The 24,985-nt window shown below is 41.9% G+C and overlaps 1 protein-coding gene across 1 annotated transcript in view; it reads left to right on the top strand.

The window, feature by feature from the left end:
* Window positions 1–4,263: 4,263 nt before the first annotated feature.
* Window positions 4,264–24,985, top strand: part of LOC147324340 (neural-cadherin-like) — a 115,759-nt gene continuing 95,037 nt past the window's right edge. The window contains exon 1 of the mRNA XM_086298075.1: window positions 4,264–5,641. Within this exon, the coding sequence (XP_086154201.1) occupies window positions 4,642–5,641 (1,000 nt within the window). The 5' untranslated portion in view covers window positions 4,264–4,641. The remainder of the gene's footprint in view (window positions 5,642–24,985) is intronic.

Genomic DNA, 24,985 nt, shown 5'->3' with positions numbered 1-24,985 from the left:
GCTTCACTTACAGTCGTTGAGTGCAGGACTGTTGACCACGTTGCAGCACTCTGAAAACACAGATGGGGGCGCCTTAGGCCTTTCACTGTGACTGAGCAAACTGTAGCTTCGAAATGAACAGTAATGGGGGATGTCAGTTGACATTACTGCCTCATTGAAAATGTGCAGAAGGCTGAAAAGATGGATAGTTGGAGGGATATAGAACAAACAAGAAAGAAAAGGACGATTTACGGCATCCGAGACGAAAAGCATCCATATTCGTACCTGGGTATGCTAGCATACTCATTTGTTTTAATGTTAACAAAAAACAAAAATGTCAAACTGTGCTTTTCAACTACTCACGGGTGGAAAAATGCTCACACTAGCCATTCAGATATACAGTCAACTTTAAGCTAACACACACATATAGAATGTAAAAAACCTGTACAGCCAGGGTTTTGTTTTTTAGCCTGCATGTTGTAAAATAGTGCTGAAATTTATGTTCTAACAGCTGCAGAAAGTCTCTCTCATTATTTATTAAATGATAGTTCCTGCTGGAAAACAGCTCCTAAACTGACTTTATAACGTTTCTTCCCCCTGGACAACAGGCATGATGAACCGCAGGGCCTCTGCCTGGGTAAGGGACCTTCTTTTGGAAGGTAATATCGTGTGATGTATGGGTACAATGTCCATTTAGAGCCACTCTTATTAAGACCCCACTTAACGTTGTTACACTGAAGAAAAAATTAAAAAGAAAGAAACAATAGAGCTCGTGATTTAACGCACCGGAGAAAATACAGCTAGTCTTTTCTGTTTTCACAGAGTTCGAGGTGGAAGATTAGAGGGCTGGACCCTCTAGTCCGACCACAGATAATGAGGGGGTGGCAAGCTTTTGGTTTTGGGCTCATTTGTAAATCAAATGGAAGATGCTACAGGAACACCGTGTCTGACGAAGTTATTATCCTCCTCTCCTCGTGAAGCCTGCAGTATTTTCATATTTTCCCCAATGGGTCGCTCATAATCCTCTCAGCTTCATAAATAGCACATTATTGAATGTACACCATCAGTTCATTACCTTGAACTGGTCGAGTAATGGAAACCTGCCTAATGTCGGGGGCCTGCTGGGATAATTAACTGAGAAAAAGAACTGTGGAGCTTCAGTGTTCATCCGAGGTAATGTTCTCACTCTCCAAACTGCATTTCAAAGAGAACATCACCACTGCCTCTTAAAAATTTCACCTTTTAGTCCGGCAGAGTGAGAGGGACTATTGAGCAGCAGTGCTCATTTTCTTTTTTCTTTTATTTTGCAGTCACTATCTCCTGTGTCTTTTCGTGATGTGAGAAATCTTTTAATGTGCTAATAAAAAGTCGTGATTGTTCCGGGCTACAAGGAGATACTGTTCAACTCAGTGATTATTTCTTAGTGCGCTAATCACCGAGAAAGCCCTAGGCCCCACTAATCAGAATGTAGATATAATAAAATGTCTCCACAGACATGATGTGGCCCTGAAGTGGCTCGTTTTCCCCCTCCTTTTTCTACCAAAAGAAGCCTTGCATTAATCAATAGATTATTTGGGGCTTTTTCCTTCAAAGTGGCTGCTGTTGTACTCATTTTATTAAACTTATTCAGTCATCCTGTGAATGAGCGTCAGCTTTTAGGGGGTATACTGTTCTGAGTTAAAAGGCTCAGAATAGACAGTCGGTAATGAGATGGTTTGGTTTGGTTGTTTTTTTAGTATGATTTTTTTATTTGTCATTTTCAAAACTTCCAGTACTATTATTGGCGAAGATACCATCTGAACTTGATCGCTCACGTTTCCCCATAATTAATATCTGTGTTAATAAACAGTTATGGTTTCTACTGCCGAGCTTAAATCCTACACTAATAGGTAGACGCCACAAGGGGATCACAGATCATATCTAATTAGCTGTACCTAACACATAAGTGAAATGTTTTTATATTTATTCAGCTCTTTTAACTGCTTTTTACTGTGATGAGGGAAAATGTCCTTAGGGTACCATATACACAGGAACACTTAAACGAACGGTGCTACAGAGCACACCATGCTGCTCCTGTCGGGCATCATTGTGTTTCCAGAAAAGGCTCTTTGCAGCTTTTCCAGGAAAACTAGTGGGGGGAGAGTTTACATAAATGTTCCCCATAAACGTTCACTAGCGATTAGTAACCTGAGAGCTGAATGCTTAGTCATCCATTGTAAATGTCCTGCCGTTCCTTTTAATAAACCTGCCTGTTTAAGGCAATTATTTCATCGACTTTTGCTGAATGGCTCGTTTTTAAAAACATCAGCCTACTCTATTTCATGTTGGGCCCTAACTGCCTGTTAACTGATGTTTGTACTAAATCCTCTTAACACTAACTTTCATCTTTTCAGGATGTTTTGAGCCCATTTTTGCCAGAAGAATGACAGACATTGACATCAATTTATAGAACATATGCCTTTCCTTCAGTCCTATCCTTCATTTGTCTCTGAGGAGTATTTGAAATGCTAGGCTGCAAACTTTGCCTTCAAAAGCTATGTCTGCCTCTATTTGAATGACGGGAATAGATTTGGTCAATTATTCATTAAGTAAGCATGAAGCTTTCTAATGTTCACTTGCTGCTTTCTTCAGCATGAGTTTTTTCTTTCTTTCTTTTTTTGGAAATACCCTGCAGCTCTGAGTTATCTGTTAGAGTAGAGGGATAATGAGACAGTTTCATTATTTTTATTTTTTTAAATTCATTACAGCTTTGTTGTTTTGATGTGTTGTATGTTGGCGTTTCATCTCTGTAGATAACTGCCGCAACCCTCAAGTAAACTATCCCTCACACTCTGGCCTGGCCCCGGTGATTGAATTAGCCTCTGCTACACTATCTCCCATGCTGGCAGTCACGGTGAATTTCACCATGTGAGACAACATGATAAAAGACAGGATTTGATTTGCATTCATGAAGCACTTAGGAAGTTCAAAGAAAAGTTGCCGAGCTCAACAGAGCGCACAGAGTCCTCCCTGACAGTGTCTGTTTCAGGTATCACAATTTCACCTTCAATGGAAACACTGATAATATTGCATGAGGTCATTTCCCATCAATGGGCTCCCTGTCATAGAATGCTCTGGGGTTATTTTGGTGGACACGTTTTGATATGCCTTTCCCTCCTGTGGTCAGAGATTGTAAAAACACCAGCGAGAGTGTGGGATGGCTCACATGTCCTGGTGACACAGCCTAGAGCCTAGAGCTGGTGCCACATAAAGGAATACAACAAGCAACCAATATGAGCTTTGTGCTCCAGCTGCAGGCTGTGATTCAGAATTGTCTGGAGGCTCGCTGCCAGTTACCAGAGTTATTGCCTGAAAAGAACAGTTTACTGTAGAGTGGATTTGGCTAAAATTGCTATGATGGATTGTGGTTTTGAATTGATAAGAATCTTTCAGCGGGAGCTTTGATGAATTTTCAAACTGAATACAGATTCTGGCAAGAGCATGAGCATAGAAGCAATGCATGGCATTGAATTACATACCCAGCGTAACATCACACCCCCAAGGCATATAAATATTGATCTGCGTGCATTTCAAGGTAAGGCTGACATGACATGGGAGACAAGCTCAACAGAGCTTGCTCTCTAGCCCATTATTTTCTTATCTTTCCGACAACTCAAAGCTTCATACAGTGTTTACTCTTCTGACTCTCCACTTACAGAGAGGTGAGGGGAGTTGTGAGAATTAGCAGTAGACCCCTACAGATTAGGTTTAGAGCGATGTGGGTGCGTGGCACACCAGCAGAGTGGGGAGGGAAAGGAAGAGCAATCAGGGTGACAGTCTTAATTTGAACTCTGGTGTGCATAACGCCATAACGCTAGAGGCAAAGACGCTACTCAGCACAGCCCGTTGTAAAGCAGTCATGTTTACACAGTTTAACAGCCCAGATCCTCGGATTTGCATTCATATTGGTGCATTTTCAGTTTATTTTGTCTCTCTGCGCCATGAGTGCGAGCAGCTCAGAAATGTAATGCCTGATAAGAAGAGTAATCTAAAGTTCAGAGAAGACTTGTGAACGGACTGAACACATGGGAGTGCTGCATGGATAATTCCTCATAACTTGTGCGCCAGTGTTCTCGAGCAAGGCACCTCTAACTGCCGTGTTTGAAGACCGCTGTTTATTTAGCGTCTAGGGAAATGGTGGATCTGCTTTCTATCGACTTTCTCTGGACAGGAAGCACGAGTGATTATCCTTCAGTCGAGAGAGCGGATTTATGTGGCACACCGCTCGGACGGCTGCGCGTGCTCACGCTGTGCCGCCGTGCAGAGGTTTGAGGCAGAGACCCTCCTGACCATCACACAGGGTGGGGTGCACCGAGGAGCTCCGTCCCCGTGCGCCGCCACGCCCCCGCGCTTGGCGCTGTCCGGTGCTCTAGTGCTGAACGCTGGGTGCGAACACAACAAACTGCCTGCAGCGCTGTGGGCTGCCTGCACGCTGCCGTGTTACATGGAGCCGAAAGGCGGATCTCCCAGGATGAAACAGCTTAAAGTTCAGAGGGCTCTCCTGGAAGGACCGCACCGTGGATGGCTATGAAGGAAATGTTTCTCAAGTGTGTTTCCTTTCTTTTTTAAGGATTTCCTACCAACCCCTCTGAGACACTCGGGGGTACATAACTTGCCACCAACATGATTTGGGGTGTTTTGTTATGCTGCCTTCTGACGCCAGCTGCTGGATATGAAGCACAGGAGCGACTGCCTTTCTTCCACGGGCATGTTTTTGAGAACTCACCGCCGTGTTCTAAAGTAAACGGACTGATTATTCCGGTGAGGCGCATCACCGCGCAAAAATGGTGCCCGGTCTCCGGAACGCACTTCAAACTGTATGGAAACGGCAGTGAAGCTTTCCGAGCCTTCGCTCACCACAAGCGGGGAAGTGTATTGCTCAGAACTTCCAGGGTTTTAGACAGAGAGACTCGCTCAGAATACCTGCTGAGCTTAGGTCTGTGCTGCCAGACCTGCGCACCTGGGTCTATCGTCTTCGATGTTGCGTCGGTAAAAGTGGACGTTTTGGATACCAACGATCACAAACCGACTTTTCGCAGTGCAGACAACATTCACATAAGTTTACATGACACCACTGCCCTCCGTAGTGTAGTTTACAGGCTGGAGGCTGTCGACGCAGACAGCGGAAAAAACGCAGAGTTGACGTATATCTCTGTCCCCCAAAATGGCAGTTTCTATGTTGTCCCGAAAACAGGCGAAGTTTTACTGGTCGACTCAATCCTGGGGCTCCCTTCTAAAGTCAAATTCTGCGTTTATGCCAGAGACCACGGATGGCCCCCTCTGACCAGTAAGGCTGTGTTGGTTACTGTCGCTCCACAGCGGTGGGCGACGCGTCCTGCTGAATTAGCGGGGACAGCGAGGGCAGGGCGTTCGCCGAGGGCTTTACTTGACCCTGGCTCCGTGGTTTCTCTTAACGTGTCCGAAGACGCCAGCATCGGCTCGGTCATAACGAGCTTGAGTCCCACCAGATTTCAATCAGCCAGCTACGAGTTGATTTACCCGGAGTCAGAGAGCTCTCCGGTCAGCGTGGGCCGCGACAGCGGAGATATCACAATAACCAGGAGGCTGGATAGGGAGGCAGAGCCGTTCGTGGAGCTCACTGTAAAGATTCAAGATAAAAGAGGTGCGTTGATTATTCTTCTGTTAATCGGCGCTAAACTTAGGCCATGTTTCTCTCCCACCCCCCTTTCTGTTGACTGTAATTATTTCCATTGTGGTGATAATGCCCTATTTAAACGGAATGCTTGCACATTATAAGCACATGGTAAAACTGTGCCGCCATCTGGACCCGCTCACCCCTCATCAGAGGAGCCCCCTGAATAGGCCTGACATCTGGAGTGCATTCATTCAGGGCGGTAGGTGTAGCTGCAGCCTATAGGCTTATTCCACAGGTGTGCCACATGGCATCTATACATCCAGAATCCCCATTAGTGACACACTCAGTGGAGACATTGTTAGATGGCTCTTCCAGTTATTTTGATATGGATACGATATTTAAATAATGGTGAGCGATATGGGGCACACTTGTGGCAACGAGAAGAAGAGTATTTTTTAGGTTAAAGATTTATTTTACTTAATTTTTTTTAAACTGACTGAATCACATCCTTGATTGACATAGTTTGTGACTGTGAAGATGTTTTCCGAGCTAATCCTTGCAGAGTGGCAAATCACAGCGACCCTCACTCTCTCATCTACTCACATTACCCCTCTAATCCTCCTCTCATTCACTCTCTAGTCCCAGGGATTTGAAGAAGCTCTGCTACAGTCAGGAAACCTTTCAAATATCGGAGGGAAGGTGAAAGTCGTGTGTGCATCAGATATTCGAGTTCTGTTTTGCTGCTCCAAAAGTTTACCGTCGAGCTTAAAAACAAGTAAAAAAAATAAAATAAAATAAGGGGATCAAATTGATTTGCTTTGTAATTGAGCTGCACAGTGAGCAGGAAACAGTTTGCACTGTTTTCATTTGAATTGCCTGCTGCTGCTTCATTGCACAGCATGTTCTGGATGGTAATTGCATGGCTGATTGGGACACATTCTTGTAAAGGGTGTCTGCAGTTTTTTTTATTCCCCCCCCAGAACAAGCAAAAACAGTCAGAAATCTGATGCGTAACAGAATTCAGCCGCTCCAGTCTGACAGATATTCAGATCTTCCTCCATTTTACCTCTCTCACCTGCAAAACTCTCCTCTCCTGATCAAAGGCATGGCATGTCCTTTATCCTGTGACTACAGCTTGCCAGACAGAATCCTGACGGCAGTCTGGGAGGACAGGCCTTTCTTCTGCTCGTCTCATTCCCAATCCTTGCATACACACATCTCTGATAGAATGAGTCCATTTTTTATTTTTAGAGGTTTCACCTAATATGCCGTGTGGTTTTGCATTAGGATCTGCTTTGGTACTGCAGCAAATTAGTGCTGTGTCTCAAAGTTAAAGGAGAGTGCCCTTGGAGACATTAGAGAAAGAAGGAGTGAGATGTTTTCTAAATTGTGTTTCTCTCTTCCTATATGTTTGTGTGCAATTATGAGGCTGGATAGTCACACGAAGACTGACCTCAGGCACAAAAACAACATTTTTAATGAGGCCCCATGCGTTGTGTCATCTTGAGTTATTTTACTTATTGAACTCTCCGTGGCACTGAGCCATCCGTGGCGCTGATGGTCACCTGCTGAATGTCAAATAGAAAGCTGTCAGACAGCAGTCTAATAAACAGATCAAACAGCATTCCAGGAAGGAACATTTAACGCTCACCTTAAAAAGAAAGAAAGAAAATGTCCGTGATGTGGAAAAATAATCAACAGCATTCTCAGATGGCCCCGCCCCTCCCTGAGCCTGGTTCTGCCGGAGGTTTCTTCCTGTTAAAAGGGAGTTTTTCCTTCCCACTGTCGCCAAAGTACTGCTCATAGAGGGTCATATGATTGTTGGGTTTTTCCTCTGTATCTATTATTGTGCGATCTACTGTACAATATAAAGCGCCTTGAGGCGACTGTTGTGATTTGGCGCTATATAAATAAATTTGAATTGAATTGAATTGAAAAACAAGGCCATGGAGATAAATCCTAGAGCTTGAAAATGCATTTTAACAAACTGTACAAAGATAAAGTTCTGCATTACTTTTATAATGATGCAGGTTGCTCGTTGCAGCTGCAACAATGTGGGATTCCACTCTCTTGTTGTAAGTTTGTGCATGGCCTCAGTTCCTGTATATGGCTGTAACAGTACTCGTGAAAAAAATCAAGCCTCTGTTCATTTTGAGCAACACTACTGATGTTTCCGTCTTGTATTTTTAACCACTACTTCTATTCCCATTGCTACCATAAGCCATTGCTCGCAGATTAAATGTGTGATTTATTTATTGTTTTTACAGCTTAATGCACGCTTCGGTGGATGATTCCAAGAACACACAGGTTAAAGTCCATGTGGGACAATAAGTACTCTCTGTAATTAGCGGGGGAATGCAGATTTTCTAAATGTGTAGTGAATGTGTCCATTAACTAGTTAATGTGGCCATGAAATACTAATCACACTGGTGTAAGGCTTTCTTATGTTAATGGATTTGCTGTGGGTACTGCCTTATGATTAGAGTCATCAGAAGAGCTGTTATTAGTGCTGTTGAAAAAGGAGATAAAAAGTCTAGTTTGACACTCTGGTTGCATCAATGCCACAGCCTTTTTGTTGTAAAATGTGTAAAATGCTGCTGTTTTACTTTGGCAGTGCTGGGATTTTGTTTTAGTCTGGATGGGCAGACAGACTACTGGAAATAATGACACCTATTGCTTCCTTACTGGGTCTTATCAGTCATAAAAAATAAACCAGAACATTAAAGCTAGGCTCAGATACCTTTTGTGATTTCATCCTTCTTGTGCAGGTATTCCTTTCTCAATGTCACGGCTTTCCTTTGCCAGTGGAGGATTTTTCGGTCATGATCTAATACGTCACTGCATTTTCTTTGGAACAACAGCCTGTCTGTGTTCTTACACCAGCCTGACCACCTTATACTCGTGTATTACCTTCAGTAACAGTTCCACCTTCCCAGATGTCAAAGCAAAGAAATCTCCAGCATTTTTGTAATTGTTCTTCCTTCATAGCATTTTCAAAGAGCAAGCAAAAACTCAGTGTACTCTGTGTATGACCAGTACACAGATCGCATGATAGTCTATGTGTTGTAAGGCATACTTGCAGTGATTCATTTGTTTGTTTGTTTTTTAACCAGGACTATAGCGCTCCTCTGGATGGAGATCCTTTTCATTTTATGAAATGATAATGAAAATGCATCTCGGATAAATTATTCTGGCACACTGCAGATTAGGGGAACAGTGTTTCTTGATTACTCTCAGCAGGGGTCCATCCTCACGTACATATTTACCCAGAAGAGCATCCGCTTACCAAAAACTCAGCCTTTGCTCCATGCATGAGTCTACGACATGAAATGTTTGAACACTAAGCATTCTGCTTGAGTTTTTGCAGTGATGGGAAAATGTTTTACTTGGATTAAAGTTGAATATTGTTTTAATTTGAGATTATCATGTAAAAATTTTTTACTTCAGGATATAATTCGGAACTGCTGTTTGTCATCCAGGAATATGATGACAGGGTTTTTGTCAGTAGCCCACTAATAGCCCACTTGGGGAACTTGTAGTGCAGATTACAATTAATCAAAGATACTTGTGATCTCCACTCAGGGAAACCCAGGGAAGTGCTAAGGCTTAACTTATATACCTAGTTGTTTATCTGTTCATTTATATGCACGAGTTACTGTAAGGTAAATCATTCACTGCTCTTTCCTTCTCGCACCAGCAGCAAATCTACATAGCTTTGTTGTTCTGGCTTTGCCACACAGTGCCGCACATTGTGCCACGTTAACAAAGTACCAACATCTTTTCGGGTGGAAACCCATTGATCATAACTGGAATGCTGTTGAGTCTCATGAACTCGATTGAAATTACCCTACTGATATGTAGTGCTGTGATCCCATCTCATATAATTAGTCATCGCTGTGATTGGTATTTTCTGCAACAAAAGTTAATGTAATCATCCAACATACTGTCGTGTCTGACTGCTTCCATTTTTAACAAGTTGGGACTTGTTTATTACTCTTGCTGATTTCTGAAGAAATGTCCTCGTATTACGTACCACCATCGTAGCGCCGTGGTTCATTACACCACTTACTTTTTTAATTACACCCGCAAAGTTAGGAATTACTTTCTGTTTTGTAAAAGTAAACAATCAGAAAAGATTTTTTTGCATAATCTCTTCTCATTTAATTATACTTTGCTCCAAACTTTATTTAACTGTGCAAGCAAAGCATTTTGTGCATCTCATCATCAGCATTATGTATGGCGAGTGTATGCACATAGATCAAATTAGGATCAAATTTGAGCCTTATCAAAGCATCCTTGCTTTCTCCTTGACTAGATCCCCTGCTAATGTTGGAGAAATATTTACCTTCTAAACTATATTCAGTAGAGCAGAAATCCCCAGAGAAAACAATGATATTTTTCTGACATAGCTTCTATGTATCAAACCAGCAGTATAAGAAAAAAAGTAAAAGCAATGGAAGTAGGCCATGACTCATGACTCACAGAAAATGGTTATGTGGTGTTGTTTTGTGAAGAGGGAGTGAGGGACCTCTACAGCTTCACTTGTAAAGGATTTTTGCTGCCCCACAGAGGATGTCACTTTAGATTTGCGGTGGAGAATTTTTCCTTTTGGTTGTCCCATTCGAAGAATCCCTTTCTTTGCACCTGAGTGGGAATCTGTTAATGGTATTTGACGGGTTAGGAGGAGTATCGAGCAAGTGGTGCATTCCTTTGTGAGTTGGAATGGGGAATATTGAAGTGGTTTCTCCCGCTCCTTTGGGTATCTGTGGGAAGGGTGGCATTCAGTTTGTGGTAATCACCTCTTCTCAGCCCATTTTGTAAGAGAACTGTCTCCTGCACTCTTTCTTTTTCTCTCCTCCACCCTCGTCTTTCTTCCTGTCTCAGTCTCATAGTCAGCATCTTGCCTCATGCTGTCTTTAATCCAATTTCCCCTTTTCCTACTTGCCCCCGCCCCCCAGCTATATTTGCATATTCCCCTTGTGATGTGAAATGAATTGAGAAGAGATCTCATTTTTGTTTGTAATTTGTGACTGAGGGGCTGTTTGTGTAAGTAGAAAACAATTTCACAAAAAGCTGTCTGCATTTATTAAATTTCGTTAAAAATATTGCCTCTAGTGATCGTGAGCATGTACATATGGTTGCATGCGCGTATAGATGGGGATTATTTTTCATCTACACATGTGATTCTGTAAATTTGTTTGTGTACCAGTCTGCTTCATGTTAAATCTTGCAATTGGCTTTTTGGTATCCAGATTCCCCATGGCAAAGATTCTCAGATTCATTGCGTCTGACAAATGCTGTGGAGCCATAACATGCCTGCAGCATTATATTTCTGCTCTGTGGTCTCTCAGATATCAAACGTATGTGTCTAAGCAACATCCTCGCCATCCTCTCTTCTCTACAGTCCTCTCATGTATCTGACACGAGAAAGGAAGAGGGTGTAGGTGCCGCTTTTTAAAAAAGATGGGATTAAGTAGTAAGAACAAGAGCAGAGAGAAGAAGGAAAGGAGCTCTAGTGCACATCTTGAAGAGATATTTAATGTGGATACAAGACATTACTTTCAGGGACACAGAAAGGTCAGGACAAACTTAAATGCTAAGGGCATGGTTACACCGCGTGGCTTTAAGATCACGAAAGTTAAGTGAGGCAAAGGTGTCAAAACCGAACATGAAATAAAAAAGAAACAGAGAAGCACGGAGGCAGAAAAAGATGGAAGAAGTGTGTAAATACATGCCAATGTGTGAGATTGTTGCTTTCCGCACCCTTTTAAGTTTCACTGAAAATAAGTAGAGGGCAGCCAGATGAGAGACAGGGAGTTGTATACTGCTGATGAGAGGTCAGCTTGGTGAAAAATAATTGTCAGATGGTTAGAGGGGAGAAGTGAGAAACTGTTGGGGTGGCAGTAGGGGAATGAGGTGTGCATGTACTCTAGTCTGTAGTGCTGAATGGATGGCTACAGGGCACAGTGGGGTGGGGAAAAAATATAGCGCTGTGCAGCTGCGAAAAGGGCAACGTGTGCTCGTATTTGTCTGAAGATTGTTGGGGGCAAATGGAAGGAAGATGAGGAGGAAAGTATGATCTGCCCTTTGGAGTGGCACGAAGAGAGAAAGCAAAGATGTTCGGTTGAACTTTTTCTCTCTCAGAACAAAGTTCTACACCTTAAGCTGGGTTATCTGCAGATACTGATCCTACTGCTGATCCTATAGCAGTGCTATCTTTAACAGAAAATTATATGTGGGACTAAGTGGGATCATTTTTACAGTGGGTAGGATGAGGGCAGAAAAGTTCTACACAGAGCCCTCCATGTGAAACAGCTAAACGACTGGCGCATCGAATACAAGCATCACAGGAGCACAGTGGAAAAAAGCTTGGAGGAATGGAAATCTATGCCTTTTCTAGTTGTTTCTAATGATTTTATTTTTAACGTTTAACGTCACGTTCGCCTAATTGTTATATAAGCACCGACATGCAGGATAAAACATGCCTTTTCCTGACAGTTATTTTGTTAGAGTTTTCTTTTGGATAAAATCTTTTTGCGGGGTTGTCAGAGATTTTCGATACAGAAGAACAAGATCCTCTATCCAATGTATTCATTATTTGTTTTTATGCGGTTTTCTGTTAAGGATTGTTTGAAAACCGGTGATTTGGTTTGGGTAACCTAAACTGCTTTGTTTAAAGTGAGGGGAACATAACTGTCATGATTAATAATAGTAACGCTGACTCTTGTTGGAGAGAACTCAAAGCAACCAGTGTGACAACTACAAATGAAACCAGTTACTCTCTGCTGACATAACGTTCAAGTTTTAATGGATTTTCTCTCAAATGAAAAACAAATGGAAAAAAAATACTTTAAAATGGCTGCATTCACAATTTTCTCCTACAATATTGCATATTAGAAATTGGTACTTAAAGGAGTAAATGGTATAAGACTTAATAAATATTATTTATAAACATTAATAATATTAATAAATAATACGTACCACATTTTTTCTATATACAGTGGGGCAAAAAAGTATTTAGTCAGCCACCGATTGTGCAAGTTCCCCCACCTAAAATGATGACAGAGGTCAGTAATTTGCACCAGAGGTACACTTCAACTGTGAGAGACAGAATGTGAAAAAAAAAATCCATGAATCCACATGGTAGGATTTGTAAAGAATTTATTCGTAAATCAGGGTGGAAAATAAGTATTTGGTCAATAACAAAAATACAACTCAATACTTTGTAACATAACCTTTGTTGGCAATAACAGAGGTCAAAGGTTTACTATAGGTCTTTACCAGGTTTGCACACACAGTAGCTGGTATTTTGGCCCATTCCTCCATGCAGATCTTCTCGAGAGCAGTGATGTTTTGGGGCTGTCGCTGAGCAACACGGACTTTCAACTCCCGCCACAGATTTTCTATGGGGTTGAGGTCTGGAGACTGGCTAGGCCACTCCAGGACTTTCAAATGCTTCTTACGGAGCCACTCCTTTGTTGCCCGGGCGGTGTGTTTTGGATCATTGTCATGTTGGAAGACCCAGCCTCGTTTCATCTTCAAAGTTCTCACTGATGGAAGGAGGTTTTGGCTCAAAATCTCACGATACATGGCCCCATTCATTCTGTCCTTAACACGGATCAGTCGTCCTGTCCCCTTGGCAGAAAAACAGCCCCATAGCATGATGTTTCCACCCCCATGCTTCACAGTAGGTATGGTGTTCTTGGGATGCAACTCAGTATTCTTCTTCCTCCAAACACGACGAGTTGAGTTTATACCAAAAAGTTCTACTTTGGTTTCATCTGACCACATGACATTCTCCCAATCCTCTGCTGTATCATCCATGTGCTCTCTGGCAAACTTCAGACGGGCCTGGACATGCACTGGCTTCAGCAGCGGAACACGTCTGGCACTGCGGGATTTGATTCCCTGCCGTTGTAGTGTGTTACTGATGGTGACCTTTGTTACTTTGGTCCCAGCTCTCTGCAGGTCATTCACCAGGTCCCCCCGTGTGGTTCTGGGATCTTTGCTCACCGTTCTCATGATCATTTTGACCCCACGGGATGAGATCTTGCGTGGAGCCCCAGATCGAGGGAGATTATCAGTGGTCTTGTATGTCTTCCATTTTCTGATGATTGCTCCCACAGTTGATTTTTTCACACCAAGCTGCTTGCCTATTGTAGATTCACTCTTCCCAGTCTGGTGCAGGTCTACAATACTTTTCCTGGTGTCCTTCGAAAGCTCTTTGGTCTTGGCCATGGCGGAGTTTGGAGTCTGACTGTTTGAGGCTGTGGACAGGTGTCTTTTATACAGATGATGAGTTCAAACAGGTGCCATTCATACAGGTAACGAGTGGGTGACAGAAAAGCTTCTTACAGAAGACGTTACAGGTCTGAGAGAGCCAGAGATTTTCCTTGTTTGAGGTGACCAAATACTTATTGTCCACCCTAATTTACGAATAAATTCTTTACAAATCCTACCATGTGGATTCATGGATTTTTTTTTCACATTCTGTCTCTCACAGTTGAAGTGTACCTCTGGTGCAAATTACTGACCTCTGTCATCATTTTAGGTGGGGGAACTTGCACAATCGGTGGCTGACTAAATACTTTTTTGCCCCACTGTAAACAGTCAGTCAGTGCCCTTCTTTAGCCACAATTACCGTTTTTTGCTATGCTATTGCTGACTGAAAAGTTCAGGATTTATATTTGTCTTTTTTAAACTAGCTCAGAACTAGCTGTAACTAGCTTTGAATCTTGACAATTATTGACTGCCACTTACTCACTTACTGGTCTGTGAATTGGCTTCATTTTTCGGGGCAGCACGATGGTTAGCACTGTTGCCTCACAGCAATAAGGTCCTGAGTTCAATTCCACCATCAGGCCGGGGTCTTTCTGTGTGGAGTTTGCATGTTTTGTGTTTGCGTGGGTTCTTCCTGGGTACTCCGGCTTCTTCCCACAGTCCAAAGACATGCACTTAGTGGGGATAGGTTAATTGGAAACTCTAAATTGCCCATAGTTGTGAATGTGAGTTCGAATGGTTGTCTCTGTCTATGTGTTAGCCCTGTGACACACTGGCAACCTGTCCAGGGTGTACCCCGCCTCTCGCCCAAAGACAACTGGGTGAGAGGCGACACGACACGACACACACAACCCTGAAAAAGGATACGCAGAAGCAAATGGATGGATTTATTATTATTATTATTAGTAGTAGTAGTAACCGTTTGTCGTAGAGACGCTGTTCGTACCTCAGAATGACTGGCTCGTTTGTGCACTGGTCCTGCCGCTGCTTCGGTGCATAGTAGTATTACTGCTCACTTCTTCTTCCTTTGTATTCTCAAGGTTCTGAGTTCAAGTGTACCATGGGGCACTCTTCATGATCAAGCAGAGCTGTATGCTCTATGGAATGATACTACTCTAAAAGGACACTGTGCCACTTTGTTAGGTACACTTATGTTCACTGTACAGCAACAAGCTGTTTGATTATACCGAGAGAAAAGGGCTACTTTTCTCGTGTCACGCCACATTGATTTGAATATCCTTGGTGGACTGTTTGACCTGTGTCTCACCATAGTGTGGCTGCAGCCTGCTGTGGCACACTTTCCACTAACTCATGTGGGACATGCAAGTTTTGAGTTTTGTTGCGTTGCCGTTTGAGTTAGTGGGTTAATACATGTTCTTTAACGTTTTGGAAGCTGAAGGTTGTGAGTTCGACTACAGCATGGCCCACTTTTTTCACCATGCTCCCATGAACCTACAGTATGATTAACAGAAACACACTTCAATTTCAGAATGTCTGCCTCTTTATTAGGCACACCTGTTTTCATAAACAAGCTGTTTATCAACAACTTTTTGCTCCCATCGACAGCAAGCCACAGTCCGAGTCTGCAAGTAGCAAGTATCCCAACACCTTCACCTGGAGTTGCGAATTCTAGATATTATTATTTTTATTTAAAATTGTCTTTTTTAATCCATCTACACATTTTCCCAATCACTTGCTCAGTCAGACTCACTGTCACAAGGCAGAAATCAAGGCACACCCTGGGCAGTCTATCACAGGGTTATAATTATTAGAGATGCAGTGATTGCAATTTTCTTGTCCAGTTCTTTTGGCCTGTCAATAAAGAGTGTTTGCCAGTTTAGAGTTTCTTTTCTTAAGCGCTGTAATTTACAGCATATACAAAGAAAAAACAACACAAAATATTCTTTTCACAATGAAATAAATAGTTAAAACTTTACTATTTCCCCCAGATCTCAGTAAAGTAGATCTCTGACTGAAACAACTGAAAATAAAGTACTCAGCTATAAGAAGGAGCGCTGTTACAAATAAATAACTAAGAATGAGTTGCTGTACAGTCACCTTGACATTTTTTACCTTACCAAACAAAAGTAGGTGCAACAGATTTATATAACAAACCAAATGTCAGTTACTTACATCTAGGGCTGGGTATTGTCACTGATTTCTAGAATCGATTCAATTCCGATTCACAAGGTCCCGAATCGATTCGATCCACGATTCGATTTAAATCTGGGAAATTTTGACAGTCAGAAATATTATAATTCAGATAAGTACATTTACATATTTTTGTATCAATAAAAAGGAAGCTGAGACATGCAAGACTTTATCAAAGGTGTGAGCATCACAGCAGATGCCTTTGTGTCAAAGTAGCTGAAGATAAAACACAGAAAAACATGTAGGTGATTTTCCTGGCCTGGGATTTTATAAAAATATTCTGCAGTACATCAAAAACGAAAGAAAACCATTAATTAATGAACATTACCTCTGACGTTACAGCGGTTTTATTAGAGACACAGCTAAGCATTTTGCATTTTGAATAATTTTAAAAAGTTTAAATTTGTTCAGTATTGAACAGCAGAAATGAGGTTTTCTTTTCGGAAGAATGTAAAAGGGAAAAAAACAGCGGCCGACAGCGCTGTAAACAACAGTAGACTTGTGCTAACAAGCAAGCGAATAATGAAGAAAGGGAAACTGTTCCAGAGAGAGAGAGACAGAGAGGGGGGGAGAGAGAGAGCTGCGCATTGCAATGGATGCAAAACAGTAAAAGAGTGAATTCATGACGATGTTTATGTGAAGCGTTTGGATCTTCTTTTGCTGCTGGTTCGGTCAATATTGTTTGGAGAGACATTAAACTAACAGCTTTAGAATCAGCGCATAAAGGGCGTGAACACAAAGCGCGGACCCGCCGACAGATCAGAATCAGCGAGCTGTCGGCTTTCAGCCCCGACTGTGAGAAAGGCGACATCTCACTGATTCTGATCCGCAAGTCGCGCTGTGTGTTTAAGTCTATGTGCAGAATCCCTGTACCTGCTCTCATTTACTGTCTTAACTGTTTGGTGGTTCTTGAAATTTTGTGAGATGTCACCAGAGATTCTGGCATTTCGGGCAAAATAAATTTATATTAAAAAATCGATTCAGGATTTTAATGAATCGATTTTACGTCATCCAAGCCAGAATCGATTTTAATCGATGAATCGATTATAAAAACCCACCCCTACTTACATCATCTTCTAGTATGTTTAGAACCTCACCAGATAACAAGACATCCGCCCTTTTCTCTTTTTCACTCGTCTCCATAATTTTCCTCGTAATTGCTTTGATCTTTTCACTGCTCATACCTAAGACTCTCACTGAGGCTGCTGTCTTGTGGTTGGCTCTGAGCATTGTGTAGCTTTAGCTTTAGCCACTCTGCCTTTAAAATGTCAGTGTTCAGCTGGGGTGGAGGTGACTGCATAACTGTCTTTACAATTGGGATGAATGTGTCACTAAGGGAAAATTATCTTTAGGGACTGAAATAATTATTTTTGTATCAGCTTGCTATCATATTTAAAATGGGATGTATGTGGATTGAATCGTTCTTGGAACCAGCCCCCAAGTGACCATTTCAAGAACTGCAGTTTTTAGTTGGCGTTTAATGTGATTTTGTCACGTCTGGCCTTTAACTAAAGTTTAAGATCACACATTGCTCTGATCTGGGGTCAGACTGGTAAACCCCGTGTACCAGAACAAGCTGTTAAGGAAGGAAGTTAAGACGTTTACTCAATGTCAGCCCCCAAAAATAATTAAAGCTCAAGAAATGTGGACTATTTCTGTTATTCTGTGGGCCATCTTGGAATTACAGAAACGTAGGCATTCAGCCCACACTCATACTGTATATCACACATGTTGTGTGTGGTGCAGCAGGAGATGAGTGCAAGCATATGTGCTGTCGCACAGGGCTGTGAGGATAGTCATGGCGACAGGGAGTTTTTATTCAGCCAAGGGTCTGCATTATTGATGCCCATTACCACAGACATTGTCAGCTCAAGACATTGCACAGAGGCAGGCGCTGTCAGGTAAATGTCTTGCTGACCTCCAATAGCACAGATTCTCAGTATTCCTCTGTGCAGCCCGATGTCTACCTGTGTGATAAATGAGCACAGCTCACACATTGAACAAGAAGCTTATCACCAGTGGAGAAGCTTTTGTTTTAATAAATCTAATCCATGATGCTCTGACACCAGCTTAGCGGGAAACAAAGGTGTGAGTTTGGGGGTTTTGTTGACATAATTTAATCATCTGCTATTGTGTTTGCCTTGTTTCCCTTAATGCGGAATGATTTGTAATGAACCGGTTATGCTTTAGCTCATTGGCTCGCTGCCTCATCTGCCACTTCCTCCATCCATCTAAAACTTTTGTTTTTGCCCCACCTTTGCATGCTGGGTAGTCTCTCTGTGACATTTCCCCAGAGAGCTGAATTGATTTTGTGGTATTGATTAACTAGGAGCAGTTTTGCTCACAGTCACAAAACATCACTTTAAACAACAATTTATATGTCGCCGAACAGGCTGTGACAGACTGTTGCTGATAGTTTACAAACTGGCAGAGAGGTAGGTGTGTGATTGAGTCGAAGGGCTGATAGAACTGTCCTGAAGCACTCTAATGAATCAGCCTTTCAGACAAGCCTGCCTATAGGCTAGAATGAGCAAAGGAAAATTGGAGCTAGCGCTGGGATATGTCGTGGGAATTCAGTGCTCGTGTTTATTTATCTATTTGGTCTTGAATTTTTCAACCTTTTGTACCCAAAGGTCCAATTAACTGAGCATAACAATGGTTGCAGCCCTGCATTCGGTGGCTCAAGAAGGCACTGAAAAACACACAGGACATGGACAACTTTGAAATCTCTGCCGGGTGAACTGTGAACAAGGAGATTTCTTAATGCTGTGCAAAAGATCACATGGCTGGCCAAGTTTCCTAGTGAGATGTTTTGACATGCCGTGAACTTTGCTTTGGAGCAAAGCGGGCAAATTGCAGAAATTGTAGTAATTGCGTGGCACCAATTTTCACATCCTTTTGTTAAGAAGATGAAAATCAGTGCCATCCAAAATGAGATGGTAGAGTGAAGAAAAAGGGTTGCAAAAGTTTCGTCTCACTGGCGATCAAAAAGACTATAGAGAAGACTAGGGAATTGAGGCCCAGATTAGAAGATGTGTTTGAAGATGATGTCCATCTCATGGTTCGGTTATTTAATCCATTGCAGAAAAACAGACAGAGAGAGAGAGAGAGTCCAACTGATTGCAGGAGCAGGTGTCTTAGATGTGGAGATAATGTAGTGCCTCTCAGGGCTGATGGGCATCGAGGGGGGAGAGCAGCTACATGCTACATTGCTATATGGATGTTTAAAATTAGAGTTTGAGACAGTTGCAGAGATGAAGAATGATATGCAGACAAAGGATCTTAAGATTGTGGGTGACACACAAAAGACAGTATTTGTTCTGATTGTTTCCTGATCTGTCTGTTGTATGCTTCTGTTATGTTCCTCCTTTCTGTACTTGGACATTTCTGCTTTATCTGTTCCAATCTTGGCTCAGGCATGTGCTTGTGGAGCATGCGTTTTTATTTCTCTAAATGTGTTCCAGCTACGAATTTGTGTCTGTTCTCAGCGGAACCACTGAACGTGCAAGGCTTTTTTTTTTCTCCTCATCTATCTTTCTCGCTGCCTCGACAGTGTAGAGCTTAATTCTGTCGACTAATCAGACCATATGGTCTCCACAGTCTTATGATGTGCTGAGAAGGATGGGATAGGGATGTTACGGTGTCATAAGTAGTGCCAGCCTTGCTGTGGAAACAGGGAAGCATGCACCACTGCCACGCATTAAGGATCAAGAATTAGAATTAAGTTTCCTGCAGCTCTTAAACCCGCTTTTGTTGAAAATTAAATAAAGAAAATGGCAGGGAAAGGGATCCTTTCAGTTTTGCTTTCAGCTTTCTTATTCTGCAAGAACTCTGTTGCCTAGGCTCTGTCCACAGTTTTGCATGTCATTTTTCACAAGTTATCGACTCATAATTACTTCTGCCCTTTCTGCCCTGACACTGCAGCTGCCATTTAATCGAGTAATTTCAATAATTAATTGTGTGAATGTGCGATAAGTTAGTTTTGATGGATATCTCTAACTGAGAAATGGCTGCGTTTGTCAAACACTAAATTGAGGATCTTACCATAAATGTTCAGTCCACCCCGTGAATAATTGTGCGTTCAAAGTTACAAATGAGTCACTCAGCTTGTCTTAATATTTGGATTGAGTGCAAGATCACCTTATATTTACACTAAATCCAACTGATGGAGTGTTACTACTTTTAATAATGTTAGTATGAGCTCATCCACTGTGAGCGCGTGAACATTATCACAGATTTGGGGCATTAAGGTTGATTATGAATTTACTATAATCATGAATTTCTGTTGTTAACATAGCTGTGATAGCAGATATTGTGATTAATTGTGATGACATGGGGAGGTTTAAGACTTGGATTTCCTCGCACACAGTGGGTGATAAACATTGATCTTTTTTAATCTTGCTGGCCTGCTGCTAATGACGGGAGATGATGGTCCACACAGGACAGACTGCTCACGGGATTAGATATCTAAATGAGGAGTTTATCCTCTCTTCCTCTTCCCCCATTGCCAGTAAGCCCGCCTGCAATCGCATGCTGAGTTACAGTTTAATGCATGTGGACTAGTATAGTGTATAGCATGTTACTGTGCATCTTTGTCTAAACACACATGGACAAAACATGTCTGTGTGTGTTTAATCGAAGTGCATTCATGCAAGTGTGGAGGAGCACTGTCAGAGCTCAAGTCCCGCTTCACGCAGCTGCTTCATACTAATCTGCTGTACTTCCGCAGGAACACATTTGCTGTGCTCAATACATTATTGTACTTTTGCACATAACAGATAGTGATGGGGTGTTCCCGGAATGCCTCCTTCTATGGTGTGCTAAACAAACACAGTCCAGTTCTGGTTTCAGTGATAGATTAATGCTGTCTCACCCATACACTGTGGCTTGTTTTCCCATTAAACCTGTGCGGCTGCCTCTGTTGCTTCTGCCTGGCCCTGGTTTTGCGTTTGTATTCATGTGTGTAGCATCTGAGCTCGTGCACAGGCTGTGTGTTTGTTGGTTTGCCTACACGAGTGTGTCTATGGAAAGATATCGAAAGTGCTCCTTGGACCACCCCCATCAATCACCAACTCAGAAGGAAATGGAGAGAGGGATAGACGATCGAAAGAAAGATGGAGGTCACCACAGAAAGAAGCATCCAGAACGAGGGAGAGGGGAGTCAGAGGAAAAATGGATGGAACAGTCCAGGCTGGCTCTGATTGAGCTGGGTAGTGTAGTTTATATCCTTTATAGATAAGGCTGGGGAGCACTGCTCAGCAGCTTCCTCCCCCTGTAGCTTGAACTGAGAGTGATAATAAGAAAGCGTGAATGGGGCAAATTGAATTAATGCTGCGGCACACCATAAAGGCCCTAACTATAATGCATTTTAAAATCCTATAATGAGGAAAGAGCTAAAATAATTTCACACTCCAGTGAAGAAGATGGCCCTGTAACAGATTTTGGGCCTGGCCAACACTGCTAGGGCTTTTGTCATTTAATGTGACTCTAGGTGCTATGCTGAAATGATACTTACTCTTACTTGCTTGGGTGCAGCGAGGTGCTCGAGGCAAACTTGGTCAACAGCCTGTTCAAATTCCTGCAACACGTACCAAGCAAGGAGAGACTGGTGCCTGCTGACGTCTCACTCGGGTCAGTTTTTAAAGTCTCGGGGTAAAACGCTGTTGCAGGGAGGGCACATCTGCCGCAAAAGTGCTCCTCATTACTCTCCATTAAAAGCCTATTCAGTGATGGGGACAGCAGTACAAGTTGGAACCTTTCCCGTTTGTATCCACACATACATACTTCCTATGTACACATAAAAAGCTCAGATGTGTCTTTTTGTATATACATGTGGGGAAAGACAGAAAGCACTTCTCACTGCCTTTGCATGCTTTCAGCTATGGCTTCCTCATCATTAGAGTCACACCGCCATAAAGCTGAAATTACCTCTCCATCATCAAACCTTGGAGAGTGAGAAAGATAGCTCTCTGACACATACTAACACTAACAGACGGGAGCTGATAGAGACTAATGACCAAATGAAAGCCTCTGCTATGAACCGTACACCTTTCTGGTTGGAATGGAAGAGAGCAGTCTGGTATCAACCGGTATTTCCTCTTCTCTTCTCTTCTCTTGTTTACAGTTGGGTTGGTTGGAACACTGTATACTTTCCACTTAACCGCAGGTGATTGTGAGCTGATTGGTCACGCATGTATGGCCCATAGATGCCAAAATGAAGCACCATGCATGCAGGCAGATATAGATATGCTTACACATGAAAGCCCACACACGCCACATGAATGCACAAACAAGACACAAATGAACTTCTGTGTAAACTATACCCAAAAACGCATGCATGGTGAGTACAAGTTAGAGAAAAAACAAACAAACCAAACTACACCGCATATTCCTTGCTCCAGGCAGCCAAATAAAAGCCCAAAGCAAGGTGTGAAGCAGGGCACTGAGAGTCCAAACAATTTATATCAGATCCTCTTACTGAGAGATTGCACTGGAATATTCAGTCTTGCAGTGTCATTTAGATAAAGTCCCCTTGCCAATTTTCCAAATGACTGCGAACTGTATGACAGGGTGTGCATATGTGCCACTGTGCATCATGTTATTCACAGGGTGGTGGGCTGCTGAGTGGAAGGGTGGGTGAGAACACTGTAAACTGTACTGTACATATGCTTGAGTAAATATTAGTTCCACCCCAAGTGTCAATTTGAAATGCAGCCGTATCGTTCCATCTCAAATTTGAGAATAGAAAGCACACTTCACAACCAGCTCTAATTATCTATATAACACATAGCTGCGAAGTTACAATACTTGACTACTAATGGAGCGCTTATGTAAATCTAACCTAATACCAGTGTGTACAGTTATTCCTCCCCAGTTTAATTTGATTTGAGAAAATACAAGGTATCCCACACACTGTCAATCACTTGGACTTTGAATTTCATTTTCAAATATCCACCAGGAAGCTCCAGTTGTTTAGTTTTCTTCATCTGCCCATCAAAGGCTCAGCGAGTAGACAGGTCTTTATAGAAATGAGCCGCGATATGCTTTAACAGTTTATTCTCACGCAATAAATGGACTGTCTATAGCTCCCGTGAGGGCGACTTCAACTTCCAATCTTCATTAATGTTAGAGAAAGCCCAAAGAGAAAACTCTTTCACAGCCTAGACAAAGCACAAAAAGCATTTTTCATCCAGGGTCTTTAAACACTGAAGCCACCTGCCTGAAGAAATGTGAACAGCAACGCTGTATATTCTTTTAAGAAACAACTGAAAGCCTAATTATCTTGCATTCAACAGTCAACCTGTTACTGCCCTCATTATGCTGTAGGGGCTAATATTGATTTGCTGGGAGCACAGGCTTCTGTTGGCTTTAATGATGTATTTAACATTTGTTGAAATGTTAGGAGGATTTGCAGTGTTTTCTTTTTTTCATGTGTGTTGGTGGTACTTCTCTGCTGTCTGTTTTGACTATTGCTGGCATTGCTGATGCATTGTTAACGGTTTTATCTTCAAGGATAAGGGACTATGATCAATATTTTATATACATAAAAAAGCTATGCAGCGCATTTAAAGTGACCTTCAGCTCTTTTTTCCTGCTTTTCCAAATACAGCACAACTGTGTTTTGCTTATTGCCTGAATCACTGTTGTTTTTAACCACACCAGGCAGCAGCACAGCTACATACTATGTCAATAAACCTTTGGTGAATTGGCTGGAATTTATACCTGCATAAGATACGATATCCTTCAGTTCATATCTTTGCAATTGGTGCAGTTTGTATAAATAATTTGTGTAATTCTGACACTATTTGGTATTTGATAAGATTTTGAACTATCCAGTTATGTGGCTACCTGTGACCATAAGGTGCCAGTGGCAGAATAAAAAGTCACACTTTTGTCAAGCTTAACTAAAGTTAGTAAGCTAAGCTACCAGAGGGCATAACATTTTCTCTAAATTTCTAAAATACAAAATCCTGAACGCTTGGTGCTCTGAACCAGTGAACCATTGAATCACTCACTCTTGTGTCAAAGCCTTTGCATAGTCTCCCATTTAGTTATTCTGCAAAACTATAAACACATTTTAAAATACACTTAATGTACTGGACAATATAGATCAAAAAATGTTTACGCTGTATATACCTAATCAAGGTGTATAGGCTTTGCCACATTCTCTGATTTACTTGTCATTGATAAATAAGAAAGTGGCCACTTTTGTGAGTAAATCATAGTACACTGGAATAGTATACATGGGAATATGGGAAGCAGGATAATAAGAGATAAAGAATGTAACCTAATCTCAGCAGATAGTCACCATAATCACTGAATTTTTGACTGAATTGCAGGAATGTTACATTGATTTTCTTTTTGTGAGCTGCATACCCCCTGTTTTTTGATGTAGTATATAATGAATGCTCAGTAGTGTCATTATTTATACGGGCTGTGTGTATGTGTGCGTGCGTATGTGCATGTTCTGAAAACATTGTGTGGTTTTGAGCACAGATAAAACTGTTTTGATGTGAGTGGTTTTGCCAGAAGGTTTTGTGAATGTAGTCTGAAAAATGGCTTTTGTGTTTCCAGTTTTGAGAAAAGGGAGGAATCTTTTGAAAAATACGTCTTAGCAATTGTGAAAAAATGTGACTCTTGGAATTCATTTCAAGAAAATTTTTGGAAGGACTGTTTGTGAAGTAGGGGAAAATTAGACATCACGTCACAATTTTACAAGTATCAAACTGAAATAAAAAAACTCGATGTTTTTAAAGAGCATATCACAAAGTAATCACTAATTACTACTCACAAACTAGGGATCCAGAATCTTAAGTCTTGAATGATGTGGATGCGGTTTACTAAAAGAAGCTGGTACTGAGAAGTGGATGAAATGTAAAGTGTGTTTGTATTTTTGGAGACTTGCAAAACAATCAAAGAGGACTTGACTTAGATGTCCTT

This window comes from Aulonocara sp. 'chitande type north' Nkhata Bay, linkage group LG7 (genome assembly GCF_057382095.1).
Source record: "Aulonocara sp. 'chitande type north' Nkhata Bay isolate Kocher_YH1m ecotype deep benthic linkage group LG7, A_spYH_male_GT1.1, whole genome shotgun sequence".
Taxonomy (NCBI): Eukaryota; Metazoa; Chordata; class Actinopteri; order Cichliformes; family Cichlidae; genus Aulonocara; species Aulonocara sp. 'chitande type north' Nkhata Bay.
This window is presented reverse-complemented; position numbering and strand designations above follow the sequence as displayed.